The sequence below is a fragment of the Hemiscyllium ocellatum genome, chromosome 8 (assembly GCF_020745735.1).
Source record: "Hemiscyllium ocellatum isolate sHemOce1 chromosome 8, sHemOce1.pat.X.cur, whole genome shotgun sequence".
In the NCBI taxonomy this organism is placed as follows: domain Eukaryota; kingdom Metazoa; phylum Chordata; class Chondrichthyes; order Orectolobiformes; family Hemiscylliidae; genus Hemiscyllium; species Hemiscyllium ocellatum.
In genome coordinates this window covers 72,685,754-72,711,716 of record NC_083408.1, presented here as the reverse complement: position 1 = coordinate 72,711,716, position 25,963 = coordinate 72,685,754, and the positions used below count along the sequence as shown (strand labels likewise).

The 25,963-nt window shown below is 40.9% G+C and overlaps 2 protein-coding genes across 4 annotated transcripts in view; both read right to left on the bottom strand.

Annotated features, from left to right (window-relative positions):
- Window positions 1–4,776: 4,776 nt before the first annotated feature.
- vcpkmt (valosin containing protein lysine (K) methyltransferase) lies at window positions 4,777–15,725 on the bottom strand. Of its 2 annotated transcripts, XM_060828464.1 has the most exons (5): window positions 15,461–15,725; window positions 12,452–12,562; window positions 8,873–8,945; window positions 5,769–5,888; window positions 4,777–4,964 (listed from the first exon to the last, which is right to left on the bottom strand). In XM_060828464.1, exons 1-5 carry the CDS (start codon window positions 15,703–15,705, stop codon window positions 4,854–4,856), a joined length of 660 nt encoding a protein of 219 aa, XP_060684447.1. In that variant the 5' UTR covers window positions 15,706–15,725; the 3' UTR covers window positions 4,777–4,853. The 2 variants fall into 2 exon arrangements, with proteins under 2 accessions (XP_060684447.1, XP_060684448.1); XM_060828465.1 differs by lacking the exon at window positions 12,452–12,562.
- A 6,031-nt stretch (window positions 15,726–21,756) lies between these two features.
- The window catches only part of sos2 (son of sevenless homolog 2 (Drosophila)), a 96,808-nt gene continuing 92,601 nt past the window's right edge, over window positions 21,757–25,963 (bottom strand). For both annotated transcript variants that reach the window (XM_060829189.1, XM_060829190.1), the window contains one exon: window positions 21,757–23,533. In XM_060829189.1, the coding sequence (XP_060685172.1) occupies window positions 23,048–23,533 (486 nt within the window). In that variant the 3' untranslated portion in view covers window positions 21,757–23,047. The remainder of the gene's footprint in view (window positions 23,534–25,963) is intronic.

Sequence of the window (25,963 nt, the reverse complement as noted above, 5' to 3'; positions counted from 1 at the left end):
TAACCTAGCCTCCATCATTTCACATTTGCATCAACTTTTAAAGAGTCAGCCTTGGAAATGGTTGTGTAGCCAAGCCACAACTTTCAGGGAAGTGAAGAAACAGGTATCATTCTCTAAGGCTTTGACACACTATGATCTACTATTGACATGTGATTCATCTCTGTACAGCATCAAGGTAGTATCAGCTCATAGGTGGTCCAATGGAGAGGAATGCCCAATAGTGTATACATGCAGGACTTTGGCTAATGCAGAGTGTAAATATGCCCAGATAGAGAATGAAGGTTTTGGTGGTTATATTTCATAGACATCATGGAATTCCTAGTGTGGAAACAGGTCCTTTGGCCCAACAAGTCCACACCAAAGAGTAAACCACCCAGATCCATTCCCCTACCCCTAATAACCTACACTATGGACAATTTAGCACAGCCAATTCAACTAACCTGCACATCTTTGAATTATGGGAAGAAACTGGAACACCCAGAGGAAACCCATGCAGACATGGGGAGAATGTGCAAACTCCCCAGTCGCCCAAGGCAGGCATTGAAGCCAGGTCCCTGGTGCTGTGAGGCAGCAGTGCTAACCACTGAGCAGCCATGCCGCCCTTATTATCTTTTAAATGTTATAACTGTACTTAGTATCTAACACTTCCTCTAGCAGCTCATCCCACACATGAACCAATCTCTGTATGAAAAAGTTGCCCCTCAGGTCCCTTTTAAATCTTTTCCCTCTCATCTTAAACTTATGCCCTCTAGTTTCGGACTTCCCTAACATTGGTTTAAAAAAAAATTGCTATTCACTTTATCTATGCCTCATAATTTTATACACCTCTCTAAAAGGTCATCCCTCAACCACCTATGTTCGAGTAGAAAAAAAGTGCCAGCCTATCCATATAACTCCAATCCTCCAGTTCAGGTAACATCCTTGTATGAGATGTTTAACTGGTGAAGGTACAAGACAGAACTACTTCCGTGTCAGATTAAGCAACAAAATGATAGCAAGGGCTATGTGATTTCACAAACATCAGATCAGATCTAAGCCTTGCAGTCCTGCCACATCCAGTCATGAATAGTGGAGGATAATTAACTCACTGGAGAAAGTGGCTCCACCAATGTATTCACCATTAATGATGGGTAGCCCAGGACATCAATGAAAAAGTATGAAAAATTTGCCACAACCTTCAGTCAGAAACTATTGTGTCTCCAGCATTGCAGATTCCACTCAACTGTGGGCGGTGTGGTGGCACAGTGGTTAGCACTGCTGCCTCACAGCGCCAGAGACCCAGGTTCAATTCCTGCCTCAGGTGACTGACTGTGTGGAGTTTGCATGTTCTCCCCGTGTCTGCGTGGGTTTCCCATGGGTGCTCCGGTTTCCTCCCACAGCCCAAAGATGTGCAGGCTAGGTGCATTGGCCATGCTAAATTGCCCGTAGTGTTAGGTAAGGGGTAAATGTAGGGGTATGGGTGGTTGCACTTTGGCGGGTCGGTGTGGACTTGTTGGGCCAAAGGGCCTGTTTCCACACTAAGTAATCTAAAAAAAACTATTCAATGCACTCCATGCAAGGTCAAATAATGGTTGAAGGAACTGGATACTATAAGGTTAATCGAACAGCATCTCCAGTACTATTGCCAAAGTATTGTATGTTCTGGAACTTGCCATGCTCCCAGTCAAGCTGTTCCAGTACAGCCACAATGGCATCTATCTGGCAATGATGAAAATTACTCATGTATGTCCTGTACACAAAAAGTAGGATGAATCCAACCCAGCCAATTACTTCCACACCAATCTACTCTTGAGTATCAGTAAAATGATGGAAGAGGTGATCAATAGTGCTATAAAGCAGCAGTTGCTTAGCAATAATCTTCTAACACTCACCTTTGGTTCCACTAGAGTCAATCAGCTCTTGAACTGATTACAGACTTGGTTTAAACCTGGACAAAGCAATTCTAGAGATGAGGTGACCCTTGACAAAGCCCATAATGACTCATTTTCCTAGGTCTTCACAGGAATCAAGAAGGAAACTTTCCACTGGCTTGAGTCATATCTGGTATTATAAAAAGTGTAGCCATTATTATAGGTCATCATCTCAGCAGGATGGTATCATTGATGAAACAGCTGAACATGGTTGGGCCAATAACCTTTTCTCCATCATAAGGTCAGAAGTGGGGTGTTCGCTGAGGATCACAACATTTAGCATCATTCATAACTCCTCAGATACTGAAGTAGTCCATGCTCAAATGCTACAAGATCTGGAACATATCCAGGCTTGGACTAACAAGTCTTGAGTAAAATTTGCAGCACATACGTGCCAGGCAATGACCATCTCCAGCAAGAAAGAATCTAACCATTGGTCCTCATAGTTGCTAGCATTGCCATTGCTAAATCGCCCACTGACCAGAAAGTGAACTGGAGTAGCTGTATAAATAATGCCTTACAAGGTCAGATCAGAGACTAGTAATTCTGCAGTGAGTAACTCACTTCCTGACCACATCCATACTACTGGGAGAAAGTGAGGTCTGCAGATGCTGGAGTATCAGAGCTGAAAATGTATTGCTGGAAAAGCACAGCAGGTCAGGCAGCATCCAAGGAACAGGAAATTCGACGTTTCGGGCATAAGCCCTTCATCAGGAAATTCCTGATGAAGGGCTTATGCCTGAAACGTCAAATTTCCTGTTCCTTGGATGCTGCCTGACCTGCTGTGCTTTTCCAGCAATACATTTTCAGCCCACATCCATACTACTGACTATCAGTAGCAACAGTGAAAATGATCTGCAAGATGCACTGCAGAAATTCACCAAGGTTCCTTAAACAGCTTCTTCTAATCCACAATCACTAGCATCTACAAGACAAGGGCAGCAGACAAATGGGAACACCAATTGTCAGCTTCTCCTCAAAGCCACTCACCATCCAGATTCTGCAAAGTACTGCCATTCCTTCAATGTCACTGGGTCAAAATCTTTGGTTCTACCCAAATGGACTGCAGTAAATCAAGGCAGCAGCTCACCACAACGCTCTCAAGGGTAATTAGAGATGGATAATAAAATAATAGTTAAGAATTCATATAAAACTTCAAACTTATGTTTTTTTAAATTAATAACAAATATTCAATTTAAATATTAAACTTTATACACAATCATTTGTCCAATGCCTTTTGACTTCACCAAAATTGCTCCTTTAATCAATTTAGTCTTAAAACAGACATTTCCATCCATATATTTAGCCGGTCCATTAACTTAAATCAGAAATTTTAATCTCCAACAAGACCAATGACGATTTGCTTGTCTCCAATATGCTAACATCTATGTCATCAAAATGAATGTTGCAAAGTTATAGAGAAATTCTGTCACTCAGCTAAGCCTAAGATATGGGAAGAATGTTACAATATAGGATAACTTTTAAAATGCACATTTTTAAACAGCAGCAAGAGCCTCACAACAAAAGCAGGCAAAGCTGTAAGCTGCAATTAGCTATATTGGACCTGGCTTAAAAGTGCTTTTACTTCATATTAAATGCCTAAAGTAAAAGACTGGTACATATCAAAACCAACTACAATTCATGGATCATACTGTATTGAAAATATGCTGTTGACATCCTTTTTCCATCTATGAGACTGTACAGAAATGCAGTGAACAATCCAATTGGTTGGAAGTTTTGCGGAGGGTGGGTATACCTTTCCCAATGGCTGTGAAGTCTAATCCTGAAGAGGCATGCTCTGTTGCAAACATCACATACCTGGCACCTATTTCCAAACTGCAGCCAGTGGTCATTCTGGTCATGCATATCAGTTATAGGAGTTTGTTCCTCTTTCACCAGCTATTAACTCCCACATGTTACAGTCAATGTGTAGGGTTTGCATATCATGCTTGAAAGTATTCTTGTAGTGAAATCTTTGATCTGAAGCCTTGTTTCTATCAACACATATTTGATGAACACATTTAATAATTGTGGAATTTTAAATTACTGACTTCAAATAAGCATATTTAACCCAAGAGTCAGATATGGAAAATTAACTTTCTTTACATTTGGCTTCTCCTATATGAATGTGCCAACGGTAATTAATAACAAGGTATATTTAAATGTTTGTATAAAACTCAAAATAAGTAACTAAGATAACATAATAAAATAACCTATAGTTTAGCAAATCTAACAAAGTTGAAATAAACTAACTAATGCCTGCATCTCAAAGGTTTACAGGAGAAGTGCAAAATACATGCGTAATTATTCAATAATTTCAAAATCAGGTCATTTGCAAACCTGCATTGAATATATTGTGCCTATTACCATTACAAAAAGGTTACTAAAGCAGTTTTCAAACATGATCAACAATATTCTTGTTGAAAACCAACCAACACTTAGAATTCTCGAAAAAGAGAATTCTAAGAAAAATCCAAAAGAACAATGGTCTAGGAAAGTACCAGGGATCCATCAGAACATTCCATAACATTCACACAGTTAGACTTAGCAGAGGTTGAATTCAGCATTAAAATGTGCTGTATCACATCACAACTCATGACAACAAACCTACAAATGGAAACCAGAGAACAAACACCTCTTTCCTACAATATTATATAAATTAACTGCAGTTTTAAACCAATCAGTAACATAAATGATACAGCTTGCATAACAGCCAGGATAAATGCTAGAAATGATAATATTGATGACAACTGAAAAGTAATAATGTAACGTAATTACATTCTATTAAGAACAGAAAGGCGACATCCACAGGACTAAATGTCATTTCACAATGTTTTTAAAAAAAAACATTTCTGTAGTGGTTATTGATAATAACACTCTTATAAGAACTGCCTTTTTACATCATGGTTGAAACTTTTTGGTTATTTGAAAACAAAAGAAGCCTTAATGATCTTGTTTTCTCTTTATCTGTAAAATATGAATGTCTTCACTTTTGTATTCCTCATCATGCTTGTCCAATGGAATCTCTTCTATTTCAAAATCAGCCTGCAAAAGCTAAATAAAACAAGTTAACATTGAAGCACATGCAATCAATATATAAAGAAAATCTGAGTTCAAAAACAATTGAACATAAATCTCTTTCTTTTTTAAAACAGTTAAGTTGAGTAAATAATGTACAAAAGTCTAAACCCTATGGACATCTACATGCCTAGACAGTACAGTAACTAGGGCAAAGTGAGGACTGCAGGTGCTAGAGAGTCCATCTTCCTTCCCACCTATCCGCTCCACTCTCCACACCAACTTATCACAATCAGCTCCCACCTCCATCCACCTATCGCCATCCCACCTACCTTCCCCAGCCCCACCCCCATTTACCCCTTAGCCTCCTTTTCCCTCCACAGTCCTGGTGAAGGGCTTATGCCCAAAAGATTGACTCTCCTGCTCCTCCGACGCTGCCTGATCTGCTGTGCTTTTTCTAGCACCACATTTTTCAACTTGGTACAGTAATGCCAACAGCAACATGGTCTTCAACATCTTGACTGCTAAAAATAATTTTTCTTTTATATATGGTCAAACATAAATCAATCGTAGGTTCAACCACTGGAAAATCAACTCAAATTAAAAATAGAAATGTCTCCCAAATACTATGCAAGTAAAATTATTGCTATCTTTCTGACTACATTTTACAAGTGATCTCAGCGAGCAACACATCATAGAAGCAGACTATTTGTCCCACCATTTTCGTCATAAATTTATTATGGAGCAAATTCTAACTGCTGGTTTGTTCCTACGAAAGCTACAGCATTAACCAGGTTAATCTAAAACAATAAATGTGACAATTACTTTCATGAAATTTACCTTAAGAAAACGAATCTCTATTTCAGGGTTGTTTCCCATTGTCCTCTCTTCATAGCAACATATGATACATGTATTCTTCCCTGCAAGCTCCTTCATCGTCCTCAGTAGAGGCTCTAAAGACTGCAATGCCAGCATATTGTTGAAATAAAACATGAATGTTTTGCACATTACAAATATTATGTTATTTCAACTCTCACTAATAATGTCAGAAAACCTGAACAATCGCATAGTAGAATTTTGGTATTCTTACAAAAAAAGTGTTAAAGGAATTTAAACTCATACAAAACTGAAAACTTAGGAATTTCTAACTTAAAAACTTTATGAAAACAAAGATCATTTGATGCAAGATTAAAAGTGCTATTTTATTTTAAAAGTGCCATCAATAAACAGAGCACAATAGTACTTCTATAGAAACACAGAAAATAGGTGCAGGTGCAGGTCATTCGGCCTTTCGAGGCTGCCATTCAATATGACCATGTTCATGGCTGATCATGCAATTTCAGTATCCCACTCCCACTTTCTCTCCATACCCCTTAATCTCTTTAGCCACAAGTGTAGGCCCCAGTTCCCTCCTGAATACATCTAACGAACTGGTCCTAACAGCTTTCTGTGGTAGACAATTCCACAGATTCACAACTCCGAGTAAAGAAATTCTTCCTCATCTTATACTATGATCCTACAGTTCTGGACTTCAACATAGGTAACATTCTTCCTGCACCTAGCCTGCCCAGTCCCATCAGGATTTCAGATATTTCTATGAGATTTCTCCCTTATTCTTCTAAATTCCAGTGAGTACAAGCCCAGTCGATCCAGGCTTTCTCCATGTGTTAGTCCTGACATCCAGGTTTGGTGAACCTTTGCTGGACTCCCACAATATCAAGAATGTCCTTCCTCAGACTCGGAGACCAAATTTGCACACCATACTCAAGGTGAGGCCTCACCAAGGCCCTGCATAACTGCTGCAAGACATCCCTACTCCTACACTTAAATTGTCTTTCTATGAAGGCAGGCATGTCATTAGCTTTTCACACCAACTATTGCACCTGCATGTCAACCATCAGCAACTGTACCACCATGACACCCACGTCTCATTGCACCTCCCCATTTACTAAACTCCCACAACTCGGATAATAATCTGCCTTCCTGTTTTTGCCATCAACGTGGATAACCTCACATTTATTCACATTATATTGCATTTGACAGGTACATGCCCAGTCAGCCAGCCTGTCCAAGTCACTAGACTTTTAGCATCCTCCTCACAGCACACACTGCCACCCAGATTAGTTCTGTCTGCAAACTGGAGATATTGCATTCAATTCCTTCATCCAGATTATTGATGTATATTGTGAACAGCTGAGGCTCCAGCACTGAACCCTGCAGCATCTCATTCACCACTGCCTGCAAGTCTGAAAAGGACCCATTTATTCCAACTCTCTGCTTCCTGTCTGCCGACCAGTTCTTTATCCACATTAATACATTAACTCAGTTATCATGACTTTTAACCATGCTTACTATCTCTTGTGTGGGACCTTGTCAAAAGCCTTTTTAAAAGTCCAGCTATACAACATTCACTGATTCACCTTTGTCCACTCTCTTGGTCACATCCTCAAAAGACACCAAAAGATTAGTCAAGCACATTCTTCCCTTTAGTGAATCCATGCTGACTTGGACCGATCTTATCGCTGCTTTCCAAATACTCAGTTATTACAGCCTTAATGAATTTTGCCAGTATGTTCCCCACCACCAATATCAGACTATCGTGCCTATAATTTCCCCATTCTTATGTATTGTTTTCTGGCCAGGCTATGTACTTTCCACTATGCTCTTTGAATTAGCAAAAAAATTTTGCAGTTAGGTTTCAACCAATGAAAATCATGTTTGAGAGCTCTGCCCATCTTCAAAATGACCGAAAAATGAAAAGTTAAAAAATAAATCAAGTTGGATTACATAAAAATAATAATTAGTTTATATACTGTTGTCGTGCAGACTTGAAAAACATTGCTTCCAAGCAGAGTTTTATTACTCTAATCAAGAGTGTGTAAACTCTAATCTTATAATCCCCAGTTGACTCAAATGATTCGAAGATTTTGTTGAGATCATCCACTGTAGAAACATTGAAAATATAGCAAGAAGTGAAATAAAGTCTGAAATATTCATAAGGTCAGATAGCACCTGTGAAAAAGGAAGGGAGGATTCTGACAGAAAGTCACTAGCCGGCAATATTGACCCTACCTTCCTTCTCCATAGATGCTCCATGATACACTGATTTTCTATTTATACTCAAAATAGAAATATCTGAACCACCAAAAAACCTGCACAAGTGAACATTCTATAAAGTTTTGCTACATTCAATTCCAACTTTTTTATCAAACTCTTCAGGTATGTAATATAACATGACTCTGTGGCAGGTGGGACCTAACAGCACAACTGCCTCACAAACCACCTACATACTTAATTCTGTAAATTCAAGCTGAACCATTAAAATCAAGCGTAACTCAAAACTTCTGCATTCCTAATCTTAATCAAATGGTACTGCAAGTCTAAACACTATATTTGTGCAAATATAGTTCAAAAGTTGAACTTTATAAATACCATGGAGGATAATAGAAAATTATGGGAAGATAGTACAGCAGAAAGTTTCGTTTTGGGGGCTTTAATGAACAGCCAGGCAAAACACTGGATTCCTAATCAATAAACATCTATATTTCTCATTTTACCAAGAAATGAAGATTAATGCATTTATCGGCATGGACGGGTTGGACCGAAGGGTCTGTTTCCATGCTGTACATCTCTATGACTCTATGTATACATTAGCTTTACTGGCAATGACGTACTATCAATGCACAATTAGAGTTTGTTCCTTGCATTGTATAAAGAAATATATTTTTAAATTTCTCACATTTCAAATTCAAAGATATATTTAAGCTGCATGAAATCAATCACATTTACAGAAATCACATTCATCATCTGGTTTTTGCATATGAGAAGGAGAAAACAATTTGATTTTTCTGCAAAAATATTTTCATTGCACGTATCAAAGTAAAAACAAAGTTCAAGAGCTTATAAAATGTACATTAGTTTGGGAAAATCACAAGTGCACATACCTGCTCATAGTAAATACAGTCTGCCACAAGAATGTAGTCTGGGGCAGGTGGAAGGTCTTTCACACTTTCACCCCTGAAAAATATCACAGTAGAGATACATTACAGCTGAAATTCTGATACAGAAAGAAAAATAAGTAATTTATTGTTTTGAGCCTGCCACCATTCAACTAAATATTACACTATCTATACCTGAACTTCATTTATCCACCTTTAAATCAATATTTATCAATCCTGTTGCCTAGTAAAAGTGTATCTCACTTTTGATACCTTCAGTTGATTAAGTACTAGCCGCAGTCTCTTTGACAGCAGTTTCCAGATGTTCACAAGCTTATGCGTGCAAGATTGCACTGTGAATTTACTCCAAAACAGCACAGACATAATGTTAAACTTCTTCCTGCTTGCTCTGCATTGCTCAAGAGGATATTAAGTAGATTTGTGCCAATGAAGTGGCTTTCTGATAATGTTAGAAGTCACTGCTATGTCATGTTTTGAAAGAATTGATACCTCACCAAAAAACAACTAAAGTAGACCAACACACAACAGATCTAATCTAGATCTTGCATCAACGTATATTAAGCTTGGAGGCAATCTACAGTACTTCCACCATTCAGCCAGGTCAGCCATATCACGAGGTCCTCAGCAACACAACCACGGATTCACTTTGTGTGATATCAAGAAAGAGTTAAAGGGACTGGATACTCAAAAGCCATGTCCCTGACCTCATTCTGAAAACGTGTGCTCCAGAACTATCCAAACCCTTAGCCAAGCTGTTCCAGTGCACCTACAACATTGGCATCAACCTGGGAACGGAAAGTTGCTTGATACGCCCATTCCACAAGTATCATAATAAGTCTAAACCAACCAAGTAGAACCCTACCAGTCTACTCTCAATTTTCAGTAAAGCAATGGAAGGGATCATAAACAATGCTATCAAGCTACATGTATGAAGGAATATGCTACTTTTCACTGTTGCAGTGTTTAGGAATAACTTTGCTCCTGACCTCATTACTGACTTGGTCAAATGTGGACAGAATACCTGAACAGCAATGACTGTTTACATCAAGGCAGCATTTGATCAAGTACAATATGACATCAAGGAGTCCTACCAAAACTGAAATCAATGGGATACATGGGATAAACCTTCTATTGGTTGGAGTCATATCTAGCACAAAGAAGATAGCTGTGGTTTTTGGATGTCAATCACTTCAATCCAAGGACATCACTGCAGGTGTTCCTCAGTACAGATATTTTCTAATCAACCTGTTCAGATAAGGTGATACACACCTCTGGAGAAGGAGGACTTCAACCCTCAGATTCAGGACACTACCACTACACCACAATGGTCCCTTGTTCTTCAAGATAGATATTCTTGAATCAATCTGTTCAGAGATGTTATTACACACCCTGAAGCAGGCGGGACCTGAACCCAGAATTTCTAGTCCAGATGTAGGAACACTACCATGCCATAAGAGACCTTACTTTCTCAGGATAATGTCCCAGATCTTAATCATCTTCAGCTACTTCATCAATAATTTTCTATCCAGTTTGAGGTTAGAATGGGAATGTTCACTGATGATAACACAATCATTATCACCATTTGAGACTCCTCATATAAGAAAGCACATCATGTCCAATCGCAGCTAGACCTGGACAACATCCAGACATGGCTGCTAAGAGGCAAGTTAACATTCACAACACCCAAATGCAAGGTAATGATCCTCTCTAACGACACAACCTAACCAATCACACCTTGATGTTCACAGGTACCACCATTGCTAAACTCCGACTACCAACATGGGGATGTGGCTTTCCATCACTTACAAGCTACAAAACAGAAGTATGGTGAAATATCCTCCCCTTGCGTGGATGGGTACAACTCCAACAACTTTCAAGCAGCTTAAGGACTGCAGTTTTTTCAGAAGGCAGCTCAGCACCATGTTCCAGCACAGTTTGGGATTGGCAATAAACGATGGCATAGTTAGCAACAATGACATTTGATAAAAGGATAAAAAATGATTCCCAGCTCAATCTAGGATTGGTGTGCCACCCAATACTATGATGCCATTTTTGCATATCCAAATCACAATATACACTGGTTCAGAAGTGGGAGGTAATTGCAGAGATATAAAGAAAGTAGCCATTAGGCACTCTGTAAAATGGTAACTATTTATAACCCCAGTTCAACAATATTTATACAACAGCCATTTCAACAAAATAATCAGGTTTACACACAAATCTTCTACATTTTTGCAAAATCAAAAGAAATCAAATACAAACCATTCCAATATCAAAGATCAAAGACACAAACTAAACAAACTCAAAGCCCTTGAGAAACATTTTGATCCTAACTCCTTTCCTGCATTCAGTTTTTGAATGTCAATAAAACCAAAACAGTTTAGCACATTTGGTATTCTCTCAATTGGTAGCGTTCAGTTCAGCAAAAAATATTGTACTTTCAAGCCAGTTTTAATACTTGCTTACACGATCCAAGGCTCAGTATTGTATGAAGAATAATACATTGTTGGCCATGCTATTTTTCAAGGAAACATTACATTATATTTCAGACAATAGTTAACAGAATGTTTTATCTTTAAAGCAAGGCTTTCGCCTTCCAACTATCCATCCTAAATCACCAAAATCTGCATTTACTTATTTTGCTCTGGTGGGATTCTCACTGAAACAAACTACATTTTTCCCCATGAAGAATTTCAGAAGTTATTAATTAGGAAACTGTTTGTGACTGTTACAGAGTGCTTTAAGTCCTGAACATCCATATACATTCATAATAAAATTTCTGAAACAAACATTGATTGCCTGGTCAAAAAGAACCTGACCAAAAGACTGCACCTAGATATATTCTTAACCTCTGTTTCTATACATGTGGAATAAGAAAGTGTAGGTGGGCCTACTAGACTCCTGGTCTGAACAATGTTTCATCAATCATATTTAGATAAATACCAAGTATTAGTGCACATACTTCCTGAGCCCGTACCCGATCCACAAAAGCTTCAAAATTAATTTTTGTTCCTTGACTGTTCAGGGGTATTACAACTATTAACACAAATAATTATTTATTCCTTCTTTTCCATCCACATGATGAAAAAAATTTTCAAAGCAACAACAACAAAAAAAGAGACGAGCAAAACCTAAGAAAAACAAAATTATTTGGGTTCAAGTTTCCCTCAAGTGGTACACCTCTCTCTCACCTCTGATAAGGCTGGAAGAAGTGCCTGAAAAATTCCTCTTCTTGAAACCAAAGTTGTCAATACCAGCTGGTGCCAGTAGGAAGAAATTATAGTTTGGAACTAAAGAACAGATTAATTGTTCATCTAAAGATATTCATGTACTGACAAAAAAAAAGGAGTGAATGGAAGTGATCCAGGGAAGCATTTCTGTATCTTCACAGTAAAATAGAACAATCACAAGTTTCAAGATAAATATTAAATATCTTGACAGATCAATCCATGTGATGATTTATCCTCTGCCATTTAATACTCTCCCTTCACAAGCTTGATTAAACATCTGGCATGCAGAAGATAATGAACAATTACTTTATTTTAAAGTTAAACAAGTACAAACCATTTAAGTACCTTTGCATCGATAGAACCAGTAACCAAGTGCTTGTTATCACTGATGTTTATGTTAAGTAACTCCTGCATGTCTTCAAGATCTGTGATTGTGACATGCGCCCTGGAAAACATATGATATGTGTAAAATTTGAATTAAAATCAAATGTAAAACCTAAAATGACTAACATTTGATTGTGCAACTGCATTTATCTTCAGTCAGAAATGCCATGTGGATGATCAATTACCAACTGCTGCTGGAATCCTCTCCATCAACACAGATGCAAATTTTCATCCAACTCAATTCACACCAAATGATAAAAAAAAACCCGAGTGCACGAGATACAGCAAAGGCCATAGATCCTGCTAACATCTAACAGTGATGTGGAAAAAAAAAGAGTTCTTGAGAACTTATTAGCCAAGCTGCTCCAGTACAGCTACAACACTGGCTTATTGGCAACAATGTAAAAACTCAACCAATTGTGTCCTAATTACAAAAGGCCGGGCAAATCTGATCTGACTTACTGCTTTGATGCCAGTCTACTCTCAATAATTAGCAAAGTAATAAAAGGTAATGGCAACAGCACTACCATTTGGTAAATATATTCACAAATAATGTTCATTGGGGCTTAATTTGGTTCTGTTAGTCATTTGGCTACAGATTTCATTACTACCTTGGTCTTAACTCAAGAAACTAAATTCCTGAGGTGAGATTTTGATCAGGGCAGTATTTCACCAAGTGCAGTATGAGGAACTTCAGTAGGATTGAAGTCAATGGGAATACAGGGGAAAACTCTCCATTAGGTGGTGCAATAGAAGAAAAGATGATCACTATGGTTGTGGAAGCCCAATCATCTCATTCACAGGGCAGTGCTGCAGCAGTTTCTCATGGTAATGTTTTAGGCCCAATCATCTTCAGCGACCTTCCCCACAATAAAAAGTCAGGATATGTTCATTAATGATTGCACAATGTTTATTACACTTTGCAACTTCTCATGTGCTAAACAAGTTGACATCCAAATACAGCAAGATTTGAGTTTGAATTAGTAAGTACCTACTTCTGCTGCACAAGTGTCAGGCAATGGCCATCTCGAAAAAGTGTCAAGCAATGGCCATCTCGAAGATGCTCACTATGAAACTCAACAGTATTACCATTGCTGAATCCTCCATTATCAAATACAAAGGGTTAGCATTGCCCAGAAACTGAACTGTGACAAGTCAGAGAGCAGGAATTTTGAGGTGAGTATATCATCCCTGACTCTCCACAGTACGTCATCCACTTACAAGGCCCAAATCAGAAACATCCAGCAGCATATAAAAAGTCAGAGCTAAGGGGACTGATGTTTTGATAATTAGCTAAAAGTTCAGAGGCATTTGACCCAGAGCAGAGTATTCATCTCTAGATCTTCTTTATCACAAAGGACCTAACAGTACCAATCTTTGTCTCAGCTTATCTGCAGATGAAGCCCTTACCCACACTTTTGAAACCCTACTCTAAAGCTTCCTTACACATTGAACCTGCATAACTTTGTCCAGGCCTTGCTATAGGAAGCATGTTATTAAATTGGAGGGGGTTCAGAAAAGATTAACACAGGGCTTGAGTTATAAGGACAGGCTGGATAAACTGGGACTTTCTTCACTGAAGCTTAGAAGGTTGAGGGGTAACCTTAGAGAGGTTTATAAAATCATTAGGGGTATAATGATTTTAAGCAAATTCTTTTCTCCCTACCTTTTTGGGGGGGGTTCAAAACAAGGAGGCATACGTTTAAGTTGAGAGCAGAAATCTTTAAAAGGGACCTGAAGGACAACATTTTCATGCAGAAAGTGGTTCATATGTGGAATGAACTGCCATAGAAAGTGGTAGATGCAGGTACAGTTATAACATTTAAAAGACATGAATAGATGCCAAATGCAAACAAGTGGGACTAGTTTAGTTTTGGAAACTTAGTCATCATGGACGAGCTGGACAGAAGGCTCTGTTTCTGTGCTGTCTGGCTATGTCCTAACACACTAAATACCATTCATCACCTTTCCATCTCTGTAACCTCCTTCAACAATACAATCCTGATATCTCTGCACTGTTCAATTTTTGCCTTTTCTGCATCCCCAATTCTCATCACCCAGTCCTCTTCATTAGTCTTAATACCTCATTTGCAGATTGGTGTCAATTTTTTTATCTGATCATGTTCCTTTGAACTATATTCAAGATAGTACATAAAAGCAAATTTTTGATATGGGTAGGTAATGGCATCATGGTATTACCACAAGATTATTACCCAGGTATTGTTCTGGGAACCTGGGTTTGAATGCTGCCATGGCAGATGGTGGAATTTGATTTCAATAATAACCTGAAATGAAGTTAATGATGATCATGAAACAATTGCAGGTTGTCAGGGGAAAAAAAATCTGGTTCACTAACCATCTGGTCCTTCAGGGAAGGAAATCGGTTATCCTTACCTGATCTCCCCCGACCCAGAGCAAAGTGGTTGATTCTTTACTGCCCTCTGGGCAATAAATGCTGATTCAGTCAATCATCCCATGAATGGATTGAAACAAAAACAACCATAAAACATCAGCATGGTTTCAATTTTAGGAATAAGCCTTGCTCTGACATGAGGCGAAAGTGAGTACTGCAGTTGCTGGAGATTAGAGTCAGCAGTGTGGTGCGGGAAAAGCACAGCAGGTCAGAGCATACGAGGAGCAGGAGAAACAACGTTTCGGGCAAAAGCCCTTCATTGGGACTCATGCTCTGATATTACATGTACATGTAGAAGATCCACAACAGCTGTTTCCAATACTACTGAATTGGTGAGGGCACCTTTCTGTAGCAAAGGAAAGATAAAAGATCTTTTAAGACGATAAACTTTAGGGGAATTAGGAGTAGAGTTAATCTATTAGGGCAACATGGAACAGAGTGGAAGTGGCTCCTATACCGCATAAAGATTGATACTGTCCGTCTAGTTTGTTTCGGGAAATTCAGGCATCATCACGAACAGAAAACTAGTGCAGCTGCTAATTTTACCCCAGAACTGCAGCCATCAGGCCCACTAGTCCGGTGCCTGAGCCCAGCTCCACCACACTCTTCCCGGTAAATGTATGAAGGCCATCCCGGTAGAAGGAGCTGGTCTCTAGGTACTTGGCCAGCACCAGTGCCGCGTCCCAAACCACACAGCCCACATCGCCGGCATCACACTGCTTGATACGGAGCTCGGCACCAGACCGCAGCTCTAAGGCCCGCACAAAATACCCAGCCTCGACACCAGCCATTAAACTCGCCTGCGATAAACTGACAGCAAAGAGCATGCGCAGTAAGCCCATCACCCCCGAGAAAGGGCGAGGACTTTAGAAAAACCCGGATGTGGAGTAGAGGATCTGCAGCCAATCTCCGTTCCGCGTATATTCAAATAGACGGGCGCGCGAAAGCCTGCGCGAGCCGTTGGCTCATTCTGGACCAATGGGACGTTAATTCCACGCGTCCGTTACCCGCAGCCGATCACCGTGGAGACGCTGGTGTTCTGTATGCGCTGTCAGCCATCAAACAGGAGGAGGCCAAGAAACCACAGCGAGTAACGATATCTGCTCTCTCACTAAAGCGGGACGGGTCCTCACTCTTGAGGCGAGGCGACAGAAAAGGTTTACAAGGATTAATAGACCTCTGGGGTCAGGAGTCCAGAACTAGAGGCTGAGAGGGGAAGGATATAGAAGAGACCCAAGGGACAACGTTTTCACACAGAGGGTGGTACGTGTACGGAATGAGCTGCCAGAGGAAGTGGTGGAGGCTGATACAATAGCAACATTTAAGAGGCATTTGGATGGGTATATGAATAGGAAGGGTTTGGAGGGATATTGGCTGGGTGCTTGCAGGTGGGACTAGATTGGGTTGGGATATCTGGTCAGTATGGACAGGTTGGACCGAAGGGTATTGTGAGAAACAAAGCTCATTCACTTCAATAATTTCAGTCCGAGACAGGATCTGAATCAGTAGTGCCCTTTATTTCATACTTGCAAGTGGGTGTGATGTCCACAAGGCAGGGACAAAACACACTGAATTCAACCAATACTCGATATTTATATAATTTGGTTCCTACATTTTTTTAATTTCATTGCTCCCCCCGTTTACATCCTCCACTTCCCTAAGACAGGTACCCATTACTCCTGTTTATCTCGTCTTATCCAGCCTTGTCTGTGACAAAATGCTTATTTCTGGCCTCACAAGGCCGTTTGACCTTGTCCTGCTATGGGTTATTGTTAGGCATATTCTTGCCTTACCATTATCTACTCCCTCCATCTGTGCTGTCCCTCACAGCATCTTATCACCAAGCCCTTTTAATTGGGATTTGTTCCTCTGTTTCTGTTAAAGTGGGAAACAGATGTTTATACCTACTGTTTATACAGGCACATCTAGTTTAACTGCCTCTCTTCACAGCATCTAATCTAGTCGCCTGTAATATCTACCATTGTTTTGCAGTCCCGTTTCTTTCTTGCATATATTTTGCATATGCATTTCCTCCACATAGTTTCCATTCTTATTGACTCAGCTCTTGGCTGAAACAATTACACACTGATGTGAGTTTATTTATTTTTGTATAATCAATTATAATTGCAGAAGTAACATTAATTTACCTATATCCCACAGTCTGTTTCCATGCTGTACATCTCTATGACTTAAACAAAATCCACACTACGGCCACCCTTGTTGCGATTCCAGGTCAGTGAAAGTGAGGACTGCAGATGCTGGAGATCAGAGTCCAGAGTGTGGTGCTGGAAAAGCACAACAGGTCAGGTAGCATCAGAGGAGCAGGAAAATCAGGGAGTCCAGGTGGATGGGGTGTGTTGGAGGCAGGAGAAGGGGTCGTCAGAGGGTGGGCGAGAATCCTGGTTGAAGAAGTAGGCGCGGAGGCGAAGGCGGCGGAAGAATTGTTCGATGTCTCGCCGCGTGTTGAATTCATTAATCCAAGAGCGTAGGGGAATGAAGGTGAGGCCTCTGCCGAGGACTGATCTTTCATCCTCAGAGAGAGGTAGTTCTGGAGGGATGGTGAAAATACAGCAGGGCTGGGAGCTAGGACCTGGTGTGGGGCTGGAGCTGGGAGTGGGGGCGGGGTTAGGCATGGGGGCAGGAATCGGGGTGGTGACAGAGTTCAGGGCGGGGACGGGGTTAGCGTGGTGACAGAGATCTCCGTTCACATGCCTATCCCCGCCCCCACGCCGATCTCCGCCCCATAGCCTAATCCCGCCCCCACGCAATCTCTGCCCCCACACCTAACCCCACCCGCCGATCTCCGTCCCAACGCCTAACCCCACCCCCACAATGAACCCCACCCTGCCCCGATCTCCGTCCCCACCCCGATTCCAGCCCCCACGCCTAACCCCAGCCCCACTCCCACTCCCACTCCCAGCTCCAGCCCCACACCAAATCCTAGCCCCCATCCCATGCTGGCCTCTTACCTGCCCTCGATCTCTTCATAGCCAACTGCCGCCGCGACATTAACCACCTCAACCTCTCCACCCCTCTCACCCACTCCAGACTCTCCCCCTCGGAATGTGCTGCCCTCCACTCCCTCTGTTCCAACCCCAACCTCACTATCAAACCGGCAGACAAGGGAAGCGCAGTGGTAGTTTGGCACACCGATCTTTACACCACTGAGGCTAAACGCCAGCTCACGGACACCTCCTCAGACTGCCCCGTTGACCATGACCCCACCTCCCACCACTAAATCATCATCTCCCAGACCATCCATAACCTCATCTCCTCAGGGGATCTCCCATCAACCGCCTCCAACCTCATAATCCCACAACCCCGCACTGCCCGTTTCTACCTCCTACCCAAAATCCACAAACATGACTGCCCCGGCCAACCCATTGTCTCAGCCTGCTCCTGCCCCACCGAACTCATCACTGCATACCCCGACACGGTCCTGTCCCCCTTAGTCCAAGAACTCCCCACCTACATTCGGGACACCACCCACGCCCTCCATGATTTTCACTTCCCCAGTCCCCAACGCCTTATCTTCACCAGGGACATCCAGTGTACACCTCCATCCCCCATCACGAAGGACTTAAAGCCCTCCGTTTCTTCCTTTCCTGCCGTACCAACCAGTACCCTTCCACTGACACCCTCCTTTGACTGAACTGGTCCTCACTCTGAACAACTTCTCTTTCCAATCCTCCCACTTCCTTCAAACCAAAGGAGTAGCCATGGATCCCAGCTATGCCTGCCTCTTCATAGGATATGTGGAACAGTCCATCTTCCGCAGCTACACTGGCACCAACCCCCACCTTTTCCTCCACTACATTAATGACTGTATCGGCGCTGCCTCATGCTCCCACGAGGTTTAACAGTTCATCCACTTTACTAACACCTTCCACCCCGACCTCAAATTTACTTGGATCGTCTCAGACTCCTCCCTCCCCTTCCTATACCCCTCCATTTCTATCTCGGGCGACCGAATCAACACGGACATTTACTATAAACCAACCGACTCCCACAGCTACCTAGACTACACCTCCTCCCACCCTGCCCCCTGTAAAAACGCCATCCCATATTCCCAATTCCTTCATCTCCGCCGCATCTGCTCCCAGGAGATACCGAACAACCCGGATGGCCTCCTTCTTCAAAGACCGCAATTTCCCTCCAGACGTGGTCGACAATGCTCTCCACTGCATCTCCTCCACTTCCTGCTCCTCTGCCTTTGAGCCCCACCCCTCCAATCGCCACCAGGTCAGAACCCCACTGGTCCTCACCTACTACCCCACCAACCTCCATATCACATCGTATCATCCGTCGTCATTTTCGCCACCTCCAAACGGACCCCACCACCAGGGATATATTTCCCTCCCCTCCCCTATCCGAAAAGACCACTCCCTCTGTGACTCCCTCGTCAGGTCCACACCCCCCACCAACCCAACCTCCACTCCCGGCACCTTCCCCTGCAACCGCAAGACATACAAAACTTGCGCCCACACCTCCCCCCTTACTTTCCTCCATGGCCCCAAGGGATCCCTCCATATCCGCCACAAATTCACCTGCACCTCCAAACACATCATTTACTGCATCTGCTGCAGCCTCCTCTATATTGGGGAGACAAGCCGCCTACTTGCGGAACATTTCAGAGAACACCTCTGCAACACCGACTTCAACACTTCAACTCCCCCTCCCACTCCACCAAGGACATGCAGGTCCTTGAGCTCCTCCATCGCCAGACCATAGTAACATGACGGGTGGAGGAAGATCGCCTCATCTTCCACCTAGGAACCCCTCCAACTACAAGGGATGAACTCAGATTTCTCCAGTTTCCTCATTTCCCCTCCCCCCACCCTGTCTCCGTCCCAACCCTTGAACTCATCACCACCTTCCTAAACTGCAATCTTCTTCCTGACCTCTCCGCCCCCACCCCCACTCCGGTCTATCACCCTCACCTTTACCTCCTTCCACCTATCGCATTTCCAACACCCCTCCCCCAAGTTCCTCCTCCCTACCCTTTATCTTAGCCTGCTTGGCACTTTCCTCATTCCTGAAGAAAGGCTCATGCCCGAAACATTGATTCTCCTGCTCCTTGGATGCTGCCTGACCTGCTGCGCTTTTCCATCAACACATTTTCAGCTGATCTCCAGCGTCTGCAGTCCTCACTTTCTCCTATTAATACCCCCAAGGCAATTCTAAGAACAGAATATGCCCTTTTTTTTATTAAAGCAAATTCCACTAAATAATGCAAATATCTTCCCAAATTATGCGTATAATCACAAAATGGACCCTTTTATGCAAAGTTGTCTGAAGATCGGACCAGAACATGTTATCAGGATTTATAATACAAATGAATTTATAATACTATCCACTGATTTACTAGTTGGTGTTCATGATTTTTTCATGCAGAGGGTGATGAGTATATGGAATGAACTGCCAGAGCCAGTGGTGGAAGCTGGTACAATTACAACATTTAAAAGGCATCTGGATGGGTATTTGAATAGGATAGGCTGTGGGCCAAATGCTCGGAAAGGTGATTACAGGTTGTTCTGCTATAAGACACATTTCCTCAATGTGAATTTGCTCTAACATGATTGATGAATTAGGAATACTGTTCCTAAAGCATGAACTTTCAAAACATGTGTTGGCTATAATGCCATTAGATCACCAACACTTTAAGTGCGATTTTTCTATAGTGCAGGGTTGCACAAGACCAAATGTATACTTATTTAGGATAATCTGGTCGTTTGTTTCCATGCTCATACAATTCTAAGTGTACTGTGTAAGTTGTGCACTGTTTCCTCAGTGTAGACAAGTTCATAATCACAGGGTAAACTTGAGAAACATCTTACCTGTTTCAAATAGCAAATGGAACAAATCAAAGATCATCAAATCACTACTACATTCAATGATCTAGATTTACTTCATCCATCATGCACTGGCATACAAGATGCACTAGTAAGACTATGGAGATTATTAATGATATCTAGTTACCTTTCCCAAGAAATACCGTACTATCCATTCTGTACAGGCTACCCATCAGTAACAAGAATATAACTGACCTATTACAAACACAATATCCTCAATAATCAAATGCAAAATGCCACATTTTCTATTCTCTTACATGTATAGCCAGGTCTTAACTGTTTCAGTCATACTTCCAGCTGAGGGCTGAGTATGTCATCCAAATTGTCAAGGCCTACCAATTCTTTTAAGGAAACGTTTTCAGAATAAATTTACGATTTGCATCTCTCAACATGAAAATCTTCAATGAGGTTTGACTCTTATGCAAAGATGAAAACATGCATCTGTAGCAGAATGTCAGTTTATTTAATGTTTAAAACATAATTGAAAAGTTATTTTTGTAGCCATGTCATCTTTTAACCCTGTATTCTAGATATGTATTTCCCTTCTTTGCTAAGTAGTTCTCATCTTGGTTCTGATCTTCACAGAAAATAATCTTTATCCATTTTCTGTCAGAAATCATCTTTTATAATGCTTAATTTTAACATTCATTTTTAGCTTGCATCTTACATCTAGAGATGGTTGAATACAATCCGTCAGATCTAAACAGTGTGTCTAATTTGAAGCCCAAAACCAAATAAACACAAACAATAAACCAGGTTGGCTGCAGACACATTCAGAGTTTAAGGCTTCCAGTTGAATCTTTTGCAAACTAACTCAATTTACAAAATGGTAAAAACTCCAATAGCAATACTTCAGCAGAAACAACTGCGTTGCCCAAATATACATAAAAAGTAATGTCAGGCAAATATTTAAAAACATTAATGTTTAGTAATTCAGATACATTCAAAAGATTTTTTTTAAAGTGACACAGGCAATTTTAAATGCTTAAGTAAAAATTAAGACTGGACAATTTATTAATCTTATTAAAGTCACAAATACAAAGTACAAATGGAAGGCCACATTACATTAAATGAAAAGACCATCATAAGTCACTTCAGGAAAGCAGCTACAACACTACTGGTAAACAACAAATTCTTCACCTTTTCATACACCACCAGTTATGGCAAGTAGGCAATTTTAGGTCATGGCTACTATATTTAATTTATTTTTTAGTAAAATTTGAAGTGTATTTTGGTTCAAATACAATACTGAAAGAAGTCTACAGGAGATTTAATAAAATGCTACAGCAGAACCAGTTTAGCACTGTGATTTGCATCAGAAGAATTTTGGTTGGTTTGTTCTTGATCCACAGCAGTTAAGATTTTGATGGAGTATACAGATAGCAGATTGTTTATATTACTCCATTCAGTCTATACAAAACAGCTGTCATCTGTATGTATACAGTAAAAACAAAACTGTACATTCACAATCATTTTTGTTCTCATTTTTGAGTTCTTAGGTGACTTGATAATTGCAGATAATCTTGTTTACAAATGAAATCAAAAGGCACATCTGAGAAAAGATGCATGCTCACAAGAAATATTGAAAGAAATCCTGATCTTGAGTTATAACTGCTTGTTTGTTTACAAACTGACTACATCATTTTACATATTGATGCAGGTTAGACAGCTTTTTCTTTTCAAAACCTCTGATTAGTGTTACAATTTCTTCTCTAAAATTTGAAGCAGTCAACCAATAGAACTTGATTACAGAAACAAGTTGTATAAAGCGCCACATTTCAGAAAGTTTGTCCTTGGGTGATCGGCATCAAATATTGAATTTCAGTAAAAGATCTATAAAGTTCATTCTAACAAAATGAAAAGTCACTCAGGATCAGCATTATAATATCCTTCCTGATGTCTGTGAAATTCCATCACTTGACAAGGCCACTAGAGCTCAAATATGTCTCAAAGATTCATCTTGTTGGCTCAGTGCAATGTTTGGTTCAAATAAGTTAATTCATTTGTACAGTGCAAATGCAAACTTGTTACACTTCAAGGTAATTATGTTGGCACTGTAAGCCTGAGGAAAGAAAATGCTACTGAGGGGAGATCACAATAATGTCCCATTCTGTGGTCTGAAAGAAACAAAGGTTCAGTTGTACTCCAATACCAGTTTCTCAAGTGCACAATCTTCACAGTGCACAGTTATTAACAAGATGACAAGAAGTTAAAGACAGCAATACATTTTCTTGCCCCAGTGTCTTAATACAGATGCCCGATTTCCCACAGTGCTTCAAATTTAGTGTAAGTGTGGAATTTCTGCATTTTCCAGCAATGGCAGTCCACCTCCGTGCAAAGGAGGATGCGATAATTCTCGTTTGTAAGTCTTTGGTGGAAGTTTTGGCAGCAGTGGACTAGAGTTCTGTCTGGGAGGTATTGGAGGAGCAGAGGAATAAATAGGGTTATTGTGGTTTGAACGTCGTTTAATCATGGGAGATGGTGTTGGAGGAGGAGTCCTGGGGGAAATAAGATTTGTGCCTGATTCTCTGTACCAGTCTTGATCTCGATATAGGTGGCTCTTTGGTGCTGGCTGGATATTGAAAGGATCGTTCATGAAGTGCTCAGGAGGCCTTAGTGGTATGGGTGGAGGTGTATCAGGCAACGGATCCCTTGGAGGAGGTGGAGGAGGACTGTGCAGTAGCCCATCTGAGTGAACATGTAATCCAGGAACCCGAGGCAACCGAGGTGGAATAGCAGGAGGACTATCTGACATATTTGAAGCGGTCTGTAAATAAAGAGATGAAATTCTAGTCAGAATTCCTTCCAATTAATTAAGTTGAAATGACAAAAGCATAAAATTGAGAATTAACAGAACAATCATAAGTAATTGTAAGCCTAAAAATAATGAAGCAAATAAAAACCCGAAAGAGCTGTAGATGCTGTAAATCAGAAGCAAAAACAGAAATTGCCGTGAAAGCTCAAAACTGGGGTTGTAGAATTGGAAGATGGTATCAAAGGAGCCTTAGCATGTCTACTCCCCTCACTAACAAATCTGCTACCACTATCTTCCACACTTCTTCCTCTCTCTAAAGCTCCAAAACACTGATCTTGAATTGCTCCAGCTGGAGGCATCGCCTGCACACATTGTTATCCAGACTGCCAAGACAGTTGAGGGTTTCCCAGATGGTGCAGATGTGAAAATCACAGGCCTGAGCTCCCAAACATACTTTAACTAAATAGAAAATAGACTTGTGCTTTTATTTTACATTTACTCCTATAAAAATCTTATTCTTACTTATGTCGACTTCCACTTAGGGAAACTGGAAATTAGGTCTTCACAGTTGGTAATCTCTGGATTACTTACCTTGCCCACTCTTATTGACGATGGTGACTGCTTTTCAAATGGTCCTCTTAATGAGGTAGGGCTCTCATGCAAGGATCAAATGCATGATTCAACCCGGTTTGTCAGACTAGTGAGTTATTGGTTTTGTAATGGTTACAAAACTAGTGTCAAGCAATGATCATCTTGAAGAGAGAACCTAATCAGCTTATCTCTATATTCTATTGTATTACCTCCCCTGAATTGTCCATCATCTGCATTCTTAAGTTTCAAAGATTTAACTATTTCACACAAATACTCTGGCTGCAAGAGCAGGACAGAGGCTGGGAATTCTCCAGTAAGTAACTCATCTTCTGACTTTCCAAAGTCTATCCACTATTGACAAGGTACATTTCAGGAATACTGTGATGGCATACTGTCTCCACGTATCTGTATGACTGCAGCTCCAACACTTCAGAGGCTCAATGCAATTCAGTACAAAGCAATCCACTTAAATTGCATCAACTACCATCTTAATGCTTTCACTTCCTTCAGCATGCGGGAATAGCGGCAGCAGTATATATCTGATGCACTGCAACAACTTGCTAAGGGTCCTTTGACACCATTTTCCAAAACTGCAACCTCAATCACTTAGGATAAGAACAGCAGGTACATGGGAATACTGCTAACTATAAGTTGTTTACCAAGCCTCTACCATCTTGACTTGGAATTGTGTTGCTGTACTTTGTGGTTGCTTGATTAGAATGTTGTGGCTGAAGACATGGCTCAAGGATAATATGTTACTTCATGGGTGCCATGGTTAAGGATGTCATGGAACAGCTGCAGGGCATTCTGAAGCGGAAGGGTGAACAGCCACTGACCATGATCCACATTGGCAGCATATGGAATATATTTTAATGACACTGGGTTAAAGATAAACAATGCTTTGCAAACAGACTTTAAGGAGTTAGATAAGAAACTGGATAAGAAACTAGTAATCTCTGGATTACTCCCGTTGTCAAGCAGTAGTGAGCAGATGAACGGGTGGCTAGACAGATGGTGCAGGAGGGAGTTGACTTTATATTTCTGAGGCATTGAGGCTGTTTCCAGATGGATTGGGAACTGTACAAGTAGGACGAGTTACATCTGAACAGGAAAATGACAAACATCCTCACAGGAAGGTTTACTAATACCATTGCTGTGGATTTAAACTAGATTGACAGGGGGAATGGGATCCCAACAGATAAGGAGCCATTAAGATGGAATTATTTGTTAAAAAACAAACAAGCTAATCTGGAAGGCAGAGAAAACTTAAGCTGGATAAGAAGGATGGGAGTTTAACAAATATATGGTGTACATTTTAATGTAAAGTGCCTGAGGAATAAGACAGACAAGTTGAGGGCACAGAAGGTGAGTATGATACGATAGCTATAGTTATGAATGAGATTTGACTGAAAGGCAGACAGGATTGGCAGCTCAGCATTCTTGGTTACTGGGTATTCAGATAAGAGTGTGTCGAATAGAGGCGGCAAGGGAGGGGCAATCATATTGATCAAGCAATCAGTGATTTCTTGGAAAGACCATCAAATTAGTCCATATGCATAAGAGCCAAGATCACAAAGGGGCAATCATTGCTGGATTTTTACTACAGATCTCCAAACAGTCACGGAAAGATGGAGGATCAAGTATGTAATATCACTACACTTCTCTGAAATTTTAAGGCAGTAATAATATTAAGGGATTTTAGCCACCCAAATATTATCCAGAATACTGATTGGGGTGACTTTGGTTTTGGCTTGAAGGCATCAGACACTTAATCATTTCCCACAGGTTCTGTAAATTAGCTCCACTCCAGTGAGGAGCTGGTCGACAATGGGATCAAGCATTGCAACAAAG

Excerpts from the sequence above, each read along its gene's own strand:
- vcpkmt (XM_060828464.1), bottom strand. The coding sequence starts at position 15,705 with ATGGCTGGTGTCGAGGCTGGGTATTTTGTGCGGGCCTTAGAGCTGCGG. Across the intron at positions 12,563-15,460 it reads CTGATGGCTGCAGTTCTGGG|GGCGCATGTCACAATCACAG; the intron begins GTAAAATTAGCA and ends TATGTTTTCCAG. Across the intron at positions 8,946-12,451 it reads GATGCAAAGGTACTTAAATG|GGGTGAAAGTGTGAAAGACC; the intron begins GTTTGTACTTGT and ends GATATTTTTCAG.